The 12,898-nt window shown below is 28.4% G+C and overlaps 1 protein-coding gene across 3 annotated transcripts in view; it reads right to left on the bottom strand.

Moving 5' to 3' along the window:
* Positions 1-389: 389 nt before the first annotated feature.
* LOC142332843 (uncharacterized) overlaps positions 390-12,898 on the bottom strand; it is a 72,794-nt gene continuing 60,285 nt past the window's right edge. For all 3 annotated transcript variants that reach the window (XM_075379488.1, XM_075379489.1, XM_075379486.1), the window contains exons 3-4: positions 4,256-4,363; positions 390-2,640 (exon numbers count right to left, since the gene is read on the bottom strand). In XM_075379488.1, coding sequence (XP_075235603.1) covers positions 2,413-2,640; positions 4,256-4,363 — 336 coding nt within the window. In that variant the 3' untranslated portion in view covers positions 390-2,412. The remainder of the gene's footprint in view (positions 2,641-4,255; positions 4,364-12,898) is intronic.

The raw sequence follows: 12,898 nt of genomic DNA, 5'->3' as shown, positions 1-12,898 counted from the left end.
ATATTCCTCACTTTATTATAAAAGAATAATTAAGTAATGTAAATGAGAACAGGACATGTATATCAAATATATAAAGGGAAAGTATATCAAATATAATTTGTCATTACTTAAAAAATACTGATTTAATAACTATTTAATTTGGTAATAAAAATGCAATTTTTAAAATTTTTTTCAAAAATTTCCTAACTAAATTTGTATTTCCTGGTTTTTCTTGCATGTAGGAGAAATCAGGATGTCCTTAGAAAATTAATTTTAAATTATGAGTTAAGAAATAGAAAAATAAATGGTTTAGGAAAGAAATGTACTGGAGAAAAGAAAGAAAATGAGTCAAAACATAAAAAAAAAAATGCTGATACAAATTATCTTTAACACTTTCCGTAAACAAGAAAATAAAGCAAGATTACAATAATGACATATAAAAGAATAAGAAGTATAGGCACTGTATAAACACATACTTTAATTTGACCATTAAACATAGAAAAATGATACAACCTCAAAACTATCTATTTTTTTATATGAGGCCGCCACACTCAAATCCCCACGGTTGACACACTAAAAATTTTAAATGAAAAGGATAAGATTTCACATCATTTTTAAAACACATTGTTAAAAAAACTTTTTAAAACACAAAAAGATAGTGATAAATCATATTTTATTTATTTAATGTGTTAAAAGATTCAAAACCACGATTCAAACTTAAAATCTGAATGTAGACACATATCTACCACTCCCACCATGTAGGTTGGACAAAGTGGGGAGCTTTAATTTGGTTTTATTCATCATAACTAGTACAAAATAAACAATAAATTTTCATCTGATCACACTAAAATAAAATCACAATTAGTTTTTACAAAAAGAATAGTGTACGTTTTAAATAAAAATCAACTTGTTTTCTGTGGAACACTGTTTATTAAATTAAAAAAAAATAACATAGAAAGTACACCCGTAAATTAATTGATAATACTAATATTTAACTGAACGTTAAAGTTTTCACACAGATTATAAAATCAAATTACATCATTCTGAAATCTTTTACACTTCAAAAACATTTTTAAAAATGTCTTCTGACAGTACATACTCTCAAAAATATTTTGATAAATTTTCAAGTATCAATTCATATTTGCAAAGTTATAACTTAAAAGTAGTAGAGATGCAGATAGAATTTCAGAGCACAGTGAGTGACCTGGCATCAAGTCTCTGCTCTCTATTGTTTAAGTTTGCAGCTCCTATCCATTCTAAAATCTTTTCTACTGTAAACAGAATACGTTTGAGAATGTTATATAGCTATTGTGATTTGAGACATTTGAAAATGTTATTTTTGTTTATTTTCAAGGTTATCAAACATTTTTAATCGTGTTTGTTAATGTGAAAGAAAAAAAGGAAAATTATTCACAACCAGGATATAACAATAAAATAAATTTTTAAAGAAGTTGATATACGAAAGAAGCAGTCATTTTTTTACAAGTATATTGGTAAAAAATTAAAAACTAATATAGATTTTAAGGTCAACATTGATAAAAGGCATAGGTATCAGAAATATACTTCTTATTTGCTTTTAATATTTGATATTAAAATGTAATTTTAGTATTGTTTTTAATACTAAAAAATTCATAAAAGTGGTCTAGACACGCACATTGTGTGTCTACCACCTTTATGAATTTGTCAGTATCACAAATTATCTGATTGGCATGGTTCTGAGCTTAAAATGTTCATAAACGTCATCATCTGCATATTATAAACTAGAGTAATATATAAATCTACTTTTTTTCTCTCTGTAAGTAGTTTATAGCAAAGGCTGGCCTCTGTGGTGAGAGTTCTAGTGTCTAGGCCTTTAATCAGGATGTCCTGGGTGGTAAAAAATAAGAAAAATATAATGTTAAATTATAAATATTAAATAAATTTTGTCGTACTTGTTTTATAAATTATGTACTCTTGAAAGAATGCTTTTTGTTTTTTCTCCTTAATCAAATTTCTTAACATAAGATTTTTAATGGTCATAATGGTTCTCTAATATGGATATTATTGAGATTTCTTTTTAAAGTATAACTCTCATTAAAGATGTTTGACAAACATTACAAACAATTTTTCTCTTTTGCATTAGTTCTACTAATACGTGTCCTTAAACTGTTTTTATGATTAAATGACTTTTGAAAAAAGTTGCAAATATAACTTTCTTCCCTGGTATGAGTATTTAAATGTTCTTTTAAAGAATATCTTTGACTATAAGTTTTCTGACAAACATGACAAATATAATTGTTTTCCTTGGTATGAATAATTAAATGTAATTTTAAAGCAGAACTCCGATTAAAAGATTTCTGACAAAAGTTACAAATATAATTTTTCTCTTCATTATGCATAAGGTGGGTTTTTAAATTGTTATCATGAATAAGAGACTTTTGACAAAAATTACTATTATTTTTTTTTACAATGAAAGTGTATGTGTCTCTTTAAATAACATTTACATCTAAATCTTTCATCGCAATATTCACAAACCAATTTCTTTCCATTCTGGAAAAATAACATGTTTTCACTACTTAAATTCTCCACTAAATTTTCTTCTGTCGTTACATTACCATATGCACACTCACATTCATTGGATATGTTGGTACTTCCCTTGATGTTTCCTTTATCGATAGTAACCTGTAAAATAAAAAATAACTAATAATTACAATCGCAAATGAAAGAGACAAATCAAAAATCAATGTCCGATTATGACGGAATAAAAATGGCACCATCAGTCTGTTTTTTCATGGAGCCCACTGTTACAAGGCAAACGTACCTCGACTGATTAAAAACTTTGCTGTTCCTCAGATTCCTGCAGGATACAGTTTCCAACAAGATAGTGTTTCACCACACTTTTATTGAGATGTTACCATGTTTCTGAACAACGCTTCCCTGGATGTTGGATCAAATGAGAGGTCCAACTGCATAGCCAACTAGATCTCCCACATATCAGTTTTTTGGAATTTTTTGTTTGGGATTTTATTACAAGTTGTAACAAAGAAAAGTTTGAGATTTGTACAATTCAAGACAAAAAATTGCTGTAGACTGATATATATATATATATATAAAATTAAGTAAACAATAATTAAAACATTATTTTTTTATTAACTATTATTCATTTATGAATTAGTTTTTAATTATTTATTAAGTTTATCTGGTAATAGATTGTTTAGCATGTTACTAGCAAAGATAAGGTACCTTATTATTGGTTTTTGTATGTTTAACTTTTGTTTTAATGCTGTGTTTACCGGTATGTTTTATCAATAATGGAGAAACCTAAAACCCATATTTTTAACAAGAATGGATGACTTCAGACCTAATGCTTTGGGTCAGTAACACTGTATCTCAACATAACATAAAAAACCACATTTTTAATCATAACATAAATACCAGTGAACCAATTTTTATTTTATTTGTACAAAATTACTTGTCATGCAAAGGGGCTTCCAATGAGGTATCACAACCTACATTGTCTCATTTTAAAAAAATAAGTTTTCAACTCCTAAAAATTTTGAGAAAACTTAAGAGCAAAATTTTGTGTTGGTAATTTGAAAAATAATTTTCAAAGTTTTAATCTACAGATTATGATTATTTCAAATGGTTTAAGAAGTAATATCAATAACTTTATAGTTAGTTTGTTGGACTGGATTTTAATAAAGTACAACCTAAATGGTTTTCACACCTACTGAGTGAAGAGGAGGGTGGATTTTAATTTTCTTTTCACCATAATTCATTATTTTTTTCAGTTTGTCGATTAATGTAATTAAATGCTACTATTGCCATTTAAGATTTTTAAATTGGAATAGGTATGGTGGGAAGGGTGAGTTCCAACCCTTTCAAAATAATTTTAAAAAGGTTCCCTCCGAGAATGGCATACATGACTGCAAACAGAAATATGATGGAACTGATAGCTATTGAATAATAAATGTGGTAGCTTTTTACACCGACCTCTGTAAAACTAATTATATAAGCAAATTTCTACATAATGTACTTTTTGTACCGTATTACTATATCTCCTTTTTCTTTTATTGTACATACGTTCCAAATTTCTGCTTAATTTTACTGAAATACATTTACTTTTTATCTTTAATTTTTTTACTTAGTGTCTTACCCATTTAACATTAGAATGATATGTACAGTATATATGATAAACCTTTTTTAAATTATCCTTTTCAATTATCCATATTTGGCCTAGCAAAGATTCATTTGGATAATTGGTGTTTTCACTTTATGAAAAATCTAATACCCTTACCACTTCATTTTCAACTAAATTGGTCTCTTCAATTGCTAAAGGATCTTTTTCGATGTCACCATTACTAATATCAAGCAATTCCTCTTCCAGTTGTAGTAAATCTACTTGCTGTAACAAAAAGCAAAACATAAATGCTTTTATCGCAATTACCAAGTTCAATAAGCTTCAAAAACAATATAAATCTACTTTAAAATTAAATAATTAAATTGAATCAGTGTGACATAAATGATGTTGGTGAAGCGGCAAGATAAATGAGATGTCTTGTGTTAGACAACTAAACACAAATTAGAATGCATAGAAGTAGTAAGGAAAGGAAAGAAGGTAATGCTTCCAAACATTGTCAATGATTATATATTTATGGACAGAGTTGATAGGATGGATCAAATGCTGAGCACACAACCACTCGAAAGAAAAGACAATAATGGTTGATATAAAAGCAGTTCTGCCAACTTTTAAATATCACTATGTTCAATGCTCTGTTTTACAAAAGAAAAGCGGTGGCAAGTACAATCCTCTTCAATTCAGAGAGCAAATTACTAAAATTCATCAATTCTTATAAACAAAAAACTATTTTTAAAGACTGAGATCAATTAAAATTTAAATTTATTATCTTAGAAAAAGAATAAAAATAATTAAACGTAATAATACTATAACAAATGATTGCCCGTACTCATCATTAAGATTCAAAATTCTAGATTTAGTAATGTGAAGAAGATACAAGAATATGAAGATGATGTAAATAATATTTATATTGTTGTACATTTTTATGCTTAGTATATGTCACATGTTTCGTGGCTCGATCAGAATATTGAGAGGTTGACAATTTAGAATGTTTATATAATTACAACTTACTGGTTAAAATGATCATAATTATAACCAGACAAATTAATAATAAAAGGTGACAATAATAAAACAATTAATGAACACAAATATTAATATAGTAATTACAACCACAATAATAATCAGGATAATAGTAGTAAACGATAATAGAACATGTCAATAACAACAAATCAAAATACATAATGTAATCAACAAAGAATAACAATCAAAATATTACACATCAAATAGTTATAAGCGTCAATAGTAAATACAGATTATATATACACAAGACGAGTTCAAAAAATCATTCGGAATTTATTCCAGGTAGAAAAAACAAAAGTAGAATTCAACCTATTAAAAAAAAAAACTGCTAGTCTTAACCCTTTTTGTCTTATATTAACAAACAATCTTATAAATTTCACGTGCAAATACCCTTGCTATCTATCCTAAAGTTTATCGCAATATTTCTTGTTTACTGGAATTACTCGTGGCATCATCTTAGTCTTATCGAACTGGATTCAAGACTCTCCTTGCTGGACTGATGTCTTGCACTCTCATCTTCGCAGACACACCTGTGACTCTCTTTGCTGGACTGGTTTGCAGAACTCCACCGAACTCGCAGCCTCTCCTTAATTCTCCTAATTTATAAAATAAAAATAATCTATACCTCTAATTCACTCCCCACCCACACCCACACACACACATGCACATTAACTATGTAACCACAGTCAAATTATTATTATTATTATTTGGTGACTTTAATAGGCCAGGCTTTGTATGACAAAACCTAGAAAATGTTTGTTAGGCCAAATTTAATCATCCAAATTCAAACGTTAAAAATGCACTCACCTTACAGATTGTTTCTACATATTGTAATCTTTTACAATCAAATAATTTTTTCAACCGTTGCAGTAATTCTACCGATTCGGTTTTTTAATCTTACAAACATTAGTGTTAATATTGTTTTTACGGTGAAATTTCTGTGACAAATATAATTTACCTTTAGAGATAATGTTACCTAAGATTTTAAATTCTAATCTTATATCTAATGAATACATACCAGAATATAAAAATATAAATTTTGTAAGATTCAACATTTAATGAATGATAGTTTGACCCTAAATATCTATTTATTTTTTATGTTGTCACATAAGATTCAAGCTTGTGTGTTGAATATGGAAATGGTATTTTATAGCGTATGAAACATATCGTTCCTCACCGGAATTGATATAGAAATCTTTGCTGAAGAGTTGCAGCTATGTATTACAGTGGTCACTATGAAAGATGGCGCTTGTGTTTAAACTATTGCATCTTAGTTAAAAAAAAATATCACACAATAAAAATGAAGGTAACAGAAACTCCAATTATTTTTGCACTAACTGGATTCAGCCGATTTTAGTTACAGTCATTTGTTTGAAAATTAGGGGCATGAAAAGTGAATTTCTTGCACTTTTTTTTTGTTGAAAACATGAACTTTAAATTGCTATAAAATCCAAACCGATACATAAAAAGCTTCTACTTTTAAAATCAGATTAAAACGATTGTTTCTCAATAATTGTAATTAAGATTTAGCCCAAAACTACTACTATTTAAGCATACAGGTTGTTTTCAGGTAAAAACATCACATTTCGGTTAACATTAGGTGTAAAAAAAATAAATTTCCATTAATAACAGGCATTAATTTTGTAGAATTTTTATTTGTTGAGTTGAATTAATAAACATTCCTGTTTTATAGTGAGGATCATAATAATAGATTTAAAATTGCGGAAATTGGAAATATGTGAAGGGCTGAAGAAGCATTCTCAGTAGGCAGTTCAGTCTCAATATTGATATTATGTCATTGTATATTAGTAAAAATCAATTGCAATGCCAGTCTTCAGTCTGATGGGTTCATTAAGCCCTTAGCTATGATATCTAATAAATCATACGAATATTTTATTTTGATATGTTCAGTTCGTGCTGGTTTCTTATCAAGTTTATTTAACAGTATCGCCCTATGTCAAAGACAGTTTAGAATAGTAAGTTCATTTGCAATTTTTAATCGAGTTATAAGTTAAAGATTTTTTTGTAATTTCTCTGTAACTATCTTAAGTGTAATATGAATGAGATGGAAACACCTTTGTTTACCGGTCAACAAGGCTGTACAATTAAGAGTGGTTTGAGAAATGTAATCTGCAATAAATAAACATTTTTTCAAAAGCTATACGACTTTGAATTCCGTAGTGCAATTTACTTTGATAAAGTTCATGAACCCATCACCGAAACATGAACATTAGATGAAGGTCACTACAAAGGATACGTAGGAGTGCTATAGTAATGACAGTTGCATTCAGTTTGAAATGCCAGGGAAAAATAGGACACGGAATGCAAATCTGTTACTGGAATATTTCAACAGTCGTGCATTGTGCACAATCTTATATCAGTACTACCCCTACCGTTCAGAATGAAATCCCTACCATTAAGAAGTTCAAAGAGGAAGTACGGGAAAACTGGATGTAAATCTATCGTCTACGACCGTACGTCGTATTGTGAAAAAAATTGGTTTTTGTTATAAAAAAAAAAACTGAAGATGGTCAACATTTCTTGATGAAAAAACCAGATATTGCATTAAAAAGAATTGAATTTTAAATATATTTCACAAATTAAAAGTGCCATGTGATGATCAACATATATTTTACATAGATAAGACATGGGTTAATGAAAATCATTATCATAAATACATATGGCAAGATTCAAAGAAAAATGACATATTAAAAACTAAAATGCTCATCAGAAAGGCAGTCGTTTAATAGTATGTCATGCAGGTTCAGCTAAAACAGAATTCATTAAACAACGTAAAAAGATTTACAGCAGTAAATTGAAAGCCTGTTCTTCAGATTATCATTCAGAAATGAATAGGGACAGTTTTAAAAATCGGTTTACATATGAATTTTTGAATTATTTACAAGAAGGAAGTGTAATAAGAATGGAAACGCAACTTATCACCCGTTTGCGGTAAATAAAGTTACTACCAACAACTGGAGGAAAGCTGAAATCCAGTAGTGGTTTCCAGAAAAAGTGGTTGCTTGCAACTGCTTTTACACTTTTTAAGTTTCATAGTTAAAATAAATTGTATAATGTTAACTGATATGATTTTTTAATACCTTTATGTAATCTGTTGTTCTTTTTATACAGATAAGTCTTTGATAGAAATATTGTGAACAGTTGTAAAAATAAATGAAAATAACAACACCAACAGTATAATAATAATAATGCAAAAATTATATTTCATAATATTAACAAAGTATAAAGTATCTGATAAAACTGTGTGAAAAACAATATTAACCATGCCTGCATGTCGCTGGTCATAATAGCAACAAACAGGATACATGCTCAACTACTAGTTGCGGCTGTACTTTTTGAATGATCTTTTCAAACCTTTCCAAACTCAATTAAAAGCTTAATATTAAATACTTTATTTTCAAAATATCGTCAACTAATTCAAATTGTTTCAATGATTACAATGATGTGTTTTCCCCCAAAAAAATAATCATTGAAACTAAAGATAGGTTGTCTCGTAAGAAACACTGTATGCTTAAATAATACTAGTTTTGGGCTAAATCTTAATTATAATTATTAAGAAACTATTGCTTAATCTACCTTCAAACATAGAAAATTTATATTTTTAAAGTTTAGGAATCTTTATCTGATGATTCCAAAGATTTTTTTAAATTTGCTAATAATAATGACAACAATAGATCTTATCTACCTTGTATGCTTTTTGAAATGAGTATGCTAATAAGGGCACTGGTATTGCACAACGTTTTTGCTAAAAAATTTGGGAGTGAATACTAACAATGATTTTTCCTCAACTAAAATTACATTTAACTGTAATAACTGCTGCAGTTAAACATTAACTGAGAATGATGTTGAAAGGGGCCATTGGATCTAATAATTCTTTGACAGGCCCAGAATATATTCATCCTCTTTTAGTGAAGAAATGCTCTGCCTTTTTTATACAGTTTTTAACTAAGCTCTTCAATCATTCTTGAAATGCTCTTCTTTTCCTAAGACAAGGCATACATTTAGGTTCTCCAATTTTCATAGTATTTATAAATGACATCAGTTTCATTACACACTACTCATATTTTTTTTTTTTTTTGCAGATATGAAATTGTTTAAGCCTATTATAAATCTAAGGATGTTCCCTATCTCCGTTACTTTTTAATCTTTACATGGAACTAGCAGTTAATGATGTTAAAGAACAATTTAGATTCGGAGTAACAGTAAAAGGTGAAAAGATAAAGATGCTACGATTTGCTGATGATATAGTAATTCTAGCCGAGAGTAAAAAGGATTTAGAAGAAACAATGAACGGCATAGATGAAGTCCTACGCAAGAACTATCGCATGAAAATAAACAAGAACAAAACAAAAGTAATGAAATGTAGTAGAAATAACAAAGATGGACCGCTGAATGTGAAAATAGGAGGAGAAAAGATTATGGAGGTAGAAGAATTTTGTTATTTGGGAAGTAAAATTACTAAAGATGGACGAAGCAGGAGCGATATAAAATGCCGAATAGCACAAGCTAAACGAGCCTTCAGTAAGAAATATAATTTGTTTACATCAAAAATTAATTTAAATGTCAGGAAAAGATTTTTGAAAGTGTATGTTTGGAGCGTCGCTTTATATGGAAGTGAAACTTGGACAATCGGAGTATCTGAGAAGAAAAGATTAGAAGCTTTTGAAATGCGGTGCTATAGGAGAATGTTAAAAATCAGATGGGTGGATAAAGTGACAAATGAAGAGGTATTGCGGAAAATAGATGAAGAAAGAAGCATTTGGAAAAATATAGTTAAAAGAAGAGACAGACTTATAGGCCACATACTAAGGCATCCTGGAATAGTCGCTTTAATATTGGAAGGACAGGTAGAAGGGAAAAATTGTGTAGGCAGGCCACGTTTGGAGTATGTAGAGGGTATACTGAAATGAAACGACTGGCACTAGATAGGGAATCTTGGAGAGCTACATCAAACCAGTCAAATGACTGAAGACAAAAAAAAAAAAAATTATAAATCTAGCTGATATTCAATTACTTCCAGTTGACTTGAACTTTGTATAAAAATGAACTTATATATAATTTCTTCCAACTTAAAAAAATTGATTTCATACTCAATTTGGAAGGTTTGCAAATGTTGATATAACTGTGTAACTGAATAATACAAAAGCTATCTTCTATTAAAAACTTAGCTGTATGTATTGATAGCAAGTTATCCTTAAGTGAATACACAGATTATACTGTAAGACACTAAAAATTGTAAATTTAATTAAAAGATTCTCTACAAATTTAAGAAATATTAACTCGGGAAAATTTTTTTGGTTATGCATTTTATATATTGTAGTACTAAATTATGGCTCTGATGTCTAGTGACTTTTGCCGACATGCAATTAAAATTACCACTTACAATAGCATTTTGAAAGTTATTAGTTAAAAGGAAAATTGTTCTAGTGATTTCTTGACACAATGTCAAAAAACCATTCATATAAAAAGTATGATAATTTTATAAGACTATGTAAACATTTTTAAAAAAGAAGGAATAAAAGCCAAAAAAAAAAAAGTGGAAGCGGCTTATCATTTTAAAGAAACAGTTACAATAAAACATCCTTATCCAAAAAATCAAAATTAAGATCCTAAAAAGCAAATAGCTTTACCTGAAGTTTTATGAGGAAATGGAAATACATACTATTCTTACTTGAGTGAGGATTGTAAGAGAAGTTAAGTGAATATTTGTAGAATATATTCTGTCATGTGATAAATTTAAAATAAACTGCATTTAGATGAATATGAAGAGGATGACATGAAAAAATCGCTGCATATATATATGGAAAAATGAAAATGTTCAGTTTAAATTAAAAAAAAAAAAAAATAACTGACATGCAATGAAAAAACAGATTAAACATTATTATACATAATAATATTTGCAAACGAGGGAATTTATACTCAGGTTATGGATAGAAGACATATTTGAAAACTTATTCTTACCTAAGAACGTCTTTTCAAGCTCACCTCCTATAAAATATTAACTTAATACTGTAAAGAATATTACTATAAAATATTCAGAAATTCAAATCTACAAATGAATCACCCACCAATCCCTCTCTAGTGTTTCGGTACTTGAAAGAAAATTATTTTGCTTTATTGTATATTTTTATAAAGTAATCTATATAAATTTTATTTTATTTAATTAAAATATAATCGGCTAAACTAACAATAATAATATTTTAAAGCCTATAAAGAGTGCAAATGATAAAACGTTTAATTCATTAAATCCGTTAATTATTGCTAACCTATTCCTAACCGTGTAATTAATATTAGCATAAATGCAAATCACATTATTTAATTGTGTACTACTTCCTAATATAAAATATTATTACTGAAAGAACTTACCTAGCTTACATGCCGAAATTCTTTTATAATATATACTGAATACGCTAATTACTAATAATCATATAAACGAAATTTGATACTGTTTTAAAAACGCCACTACAGATCGCAAAGAAAGAAATATTATTTACTTAATATTAGATAACGGTAAAAATATTATTTACTGTTAGATTTGACAACGTTAATAATACTTATATTAGATTAATAAGTTGTCCGAAAGAAAATATTACTGTCAGTTTTGTTTATTTTCACTACATCGCTTACATTGGAAGCAGCTAATAATATTATAAAGTGATATAATTTTTCATCGATGTAACACGTATTTTGACACTGTTGCCAAAACACATTCAATTTTGACACTGTTGTCAAGTTGTTTTGACGAACCAGCGGATGTACGAGGGGAACACTTCAGCAGTTACGTTATATTTTTCCATTCTCTATACAATCACCACTACTACAAAGTTACCAAAATTTTAATTTTTTCCCCACTATATCGTAGTTCAGAAGCCACATTTTTATTTTATACTGTTAGATTTTGTTTTACTATTATTTCCTTATTAATCTGCATTAATTAGTTTTAACGTTCGAGTTAATAGTTTTTATATTAAAATACTTTTAAACTATTATCAATATAATATATTTAAAAATGTATTTTTTAAATGTATAATTAATAATTGTTTCACAAAAAAAAACAAAAGGATTTGTAACTGAAAGTTCGATTAAGTTCGCTTTTAATTTAAAAAAAATCTTAACTAGAATTCTACACAGAAGAATTGAGAGGAGAGTGGAAAGAAGTGTTAGGAGAAGACCGATTTGGTTTCAAGAAAAGTATAGGGACAAGGGAAGCAATTTTAGGGCTCAGATTAATAGTAGAAGAAAGATAAAAAAAAAAAAAACCGACATACTTGGCATTTATAGACCTAGAAAAGGCATTCGATAACGTAGATGGAATAAAATGTTCAGCATTTAAAAAAAATTAGGGTTCAAATACAGAGATAGAAGAACAATTGCTAACATGTACAGGAACCAAACAGCAACAGTAATAATTGAAGAGCATAAGAAAGAAGCCGTAATAAGAAAGGGAGTCCGACAAGGGTGTTCCATATCCCCGTTACTTTTTAATTTTTACATAGAACCAGCAGTTAATGATGTTAAAGAACAATTTAGATTCGGAGTTAACAGTACAAGGTGAAAAGATAAAGATGATACGATACAGGGAAAAATCGGAAAAGTAAAAAATCGAAAAAGTGAAGAAGGAGAAAACGGGAAAGGGGAAAAAGGAAGTGGGAAGGAGATAAAAAAGGAAGAAAAAAGGGAGGGGAGGAAAGAAAAACGGTGAAAAGGAAAAGGGAAAATCAAAATTGGGAAGGGGGAAGGGAAAAGTTAAAGGAAGAAAGG

The sequence above is a fragment of the Lycorma delicatula genome, chromosome 12 (assembly GCF_047948215.1).
Source record: "Lycorma delicatula isolate Av1 chromosome 12, ASM4794821v1, whole genome shotgun sequence".
Lineage (NCBI taxonomy): Eukaryota > Metazoa > Arthropoda > Insecta > Hemiptera > Fulgoridae > Lycorma > Lycorma delicatula.
Note: the sequence above shows the minus strand (reverse complement) of the source record. Positions and strands in the feature narration are given on the sequence as shown.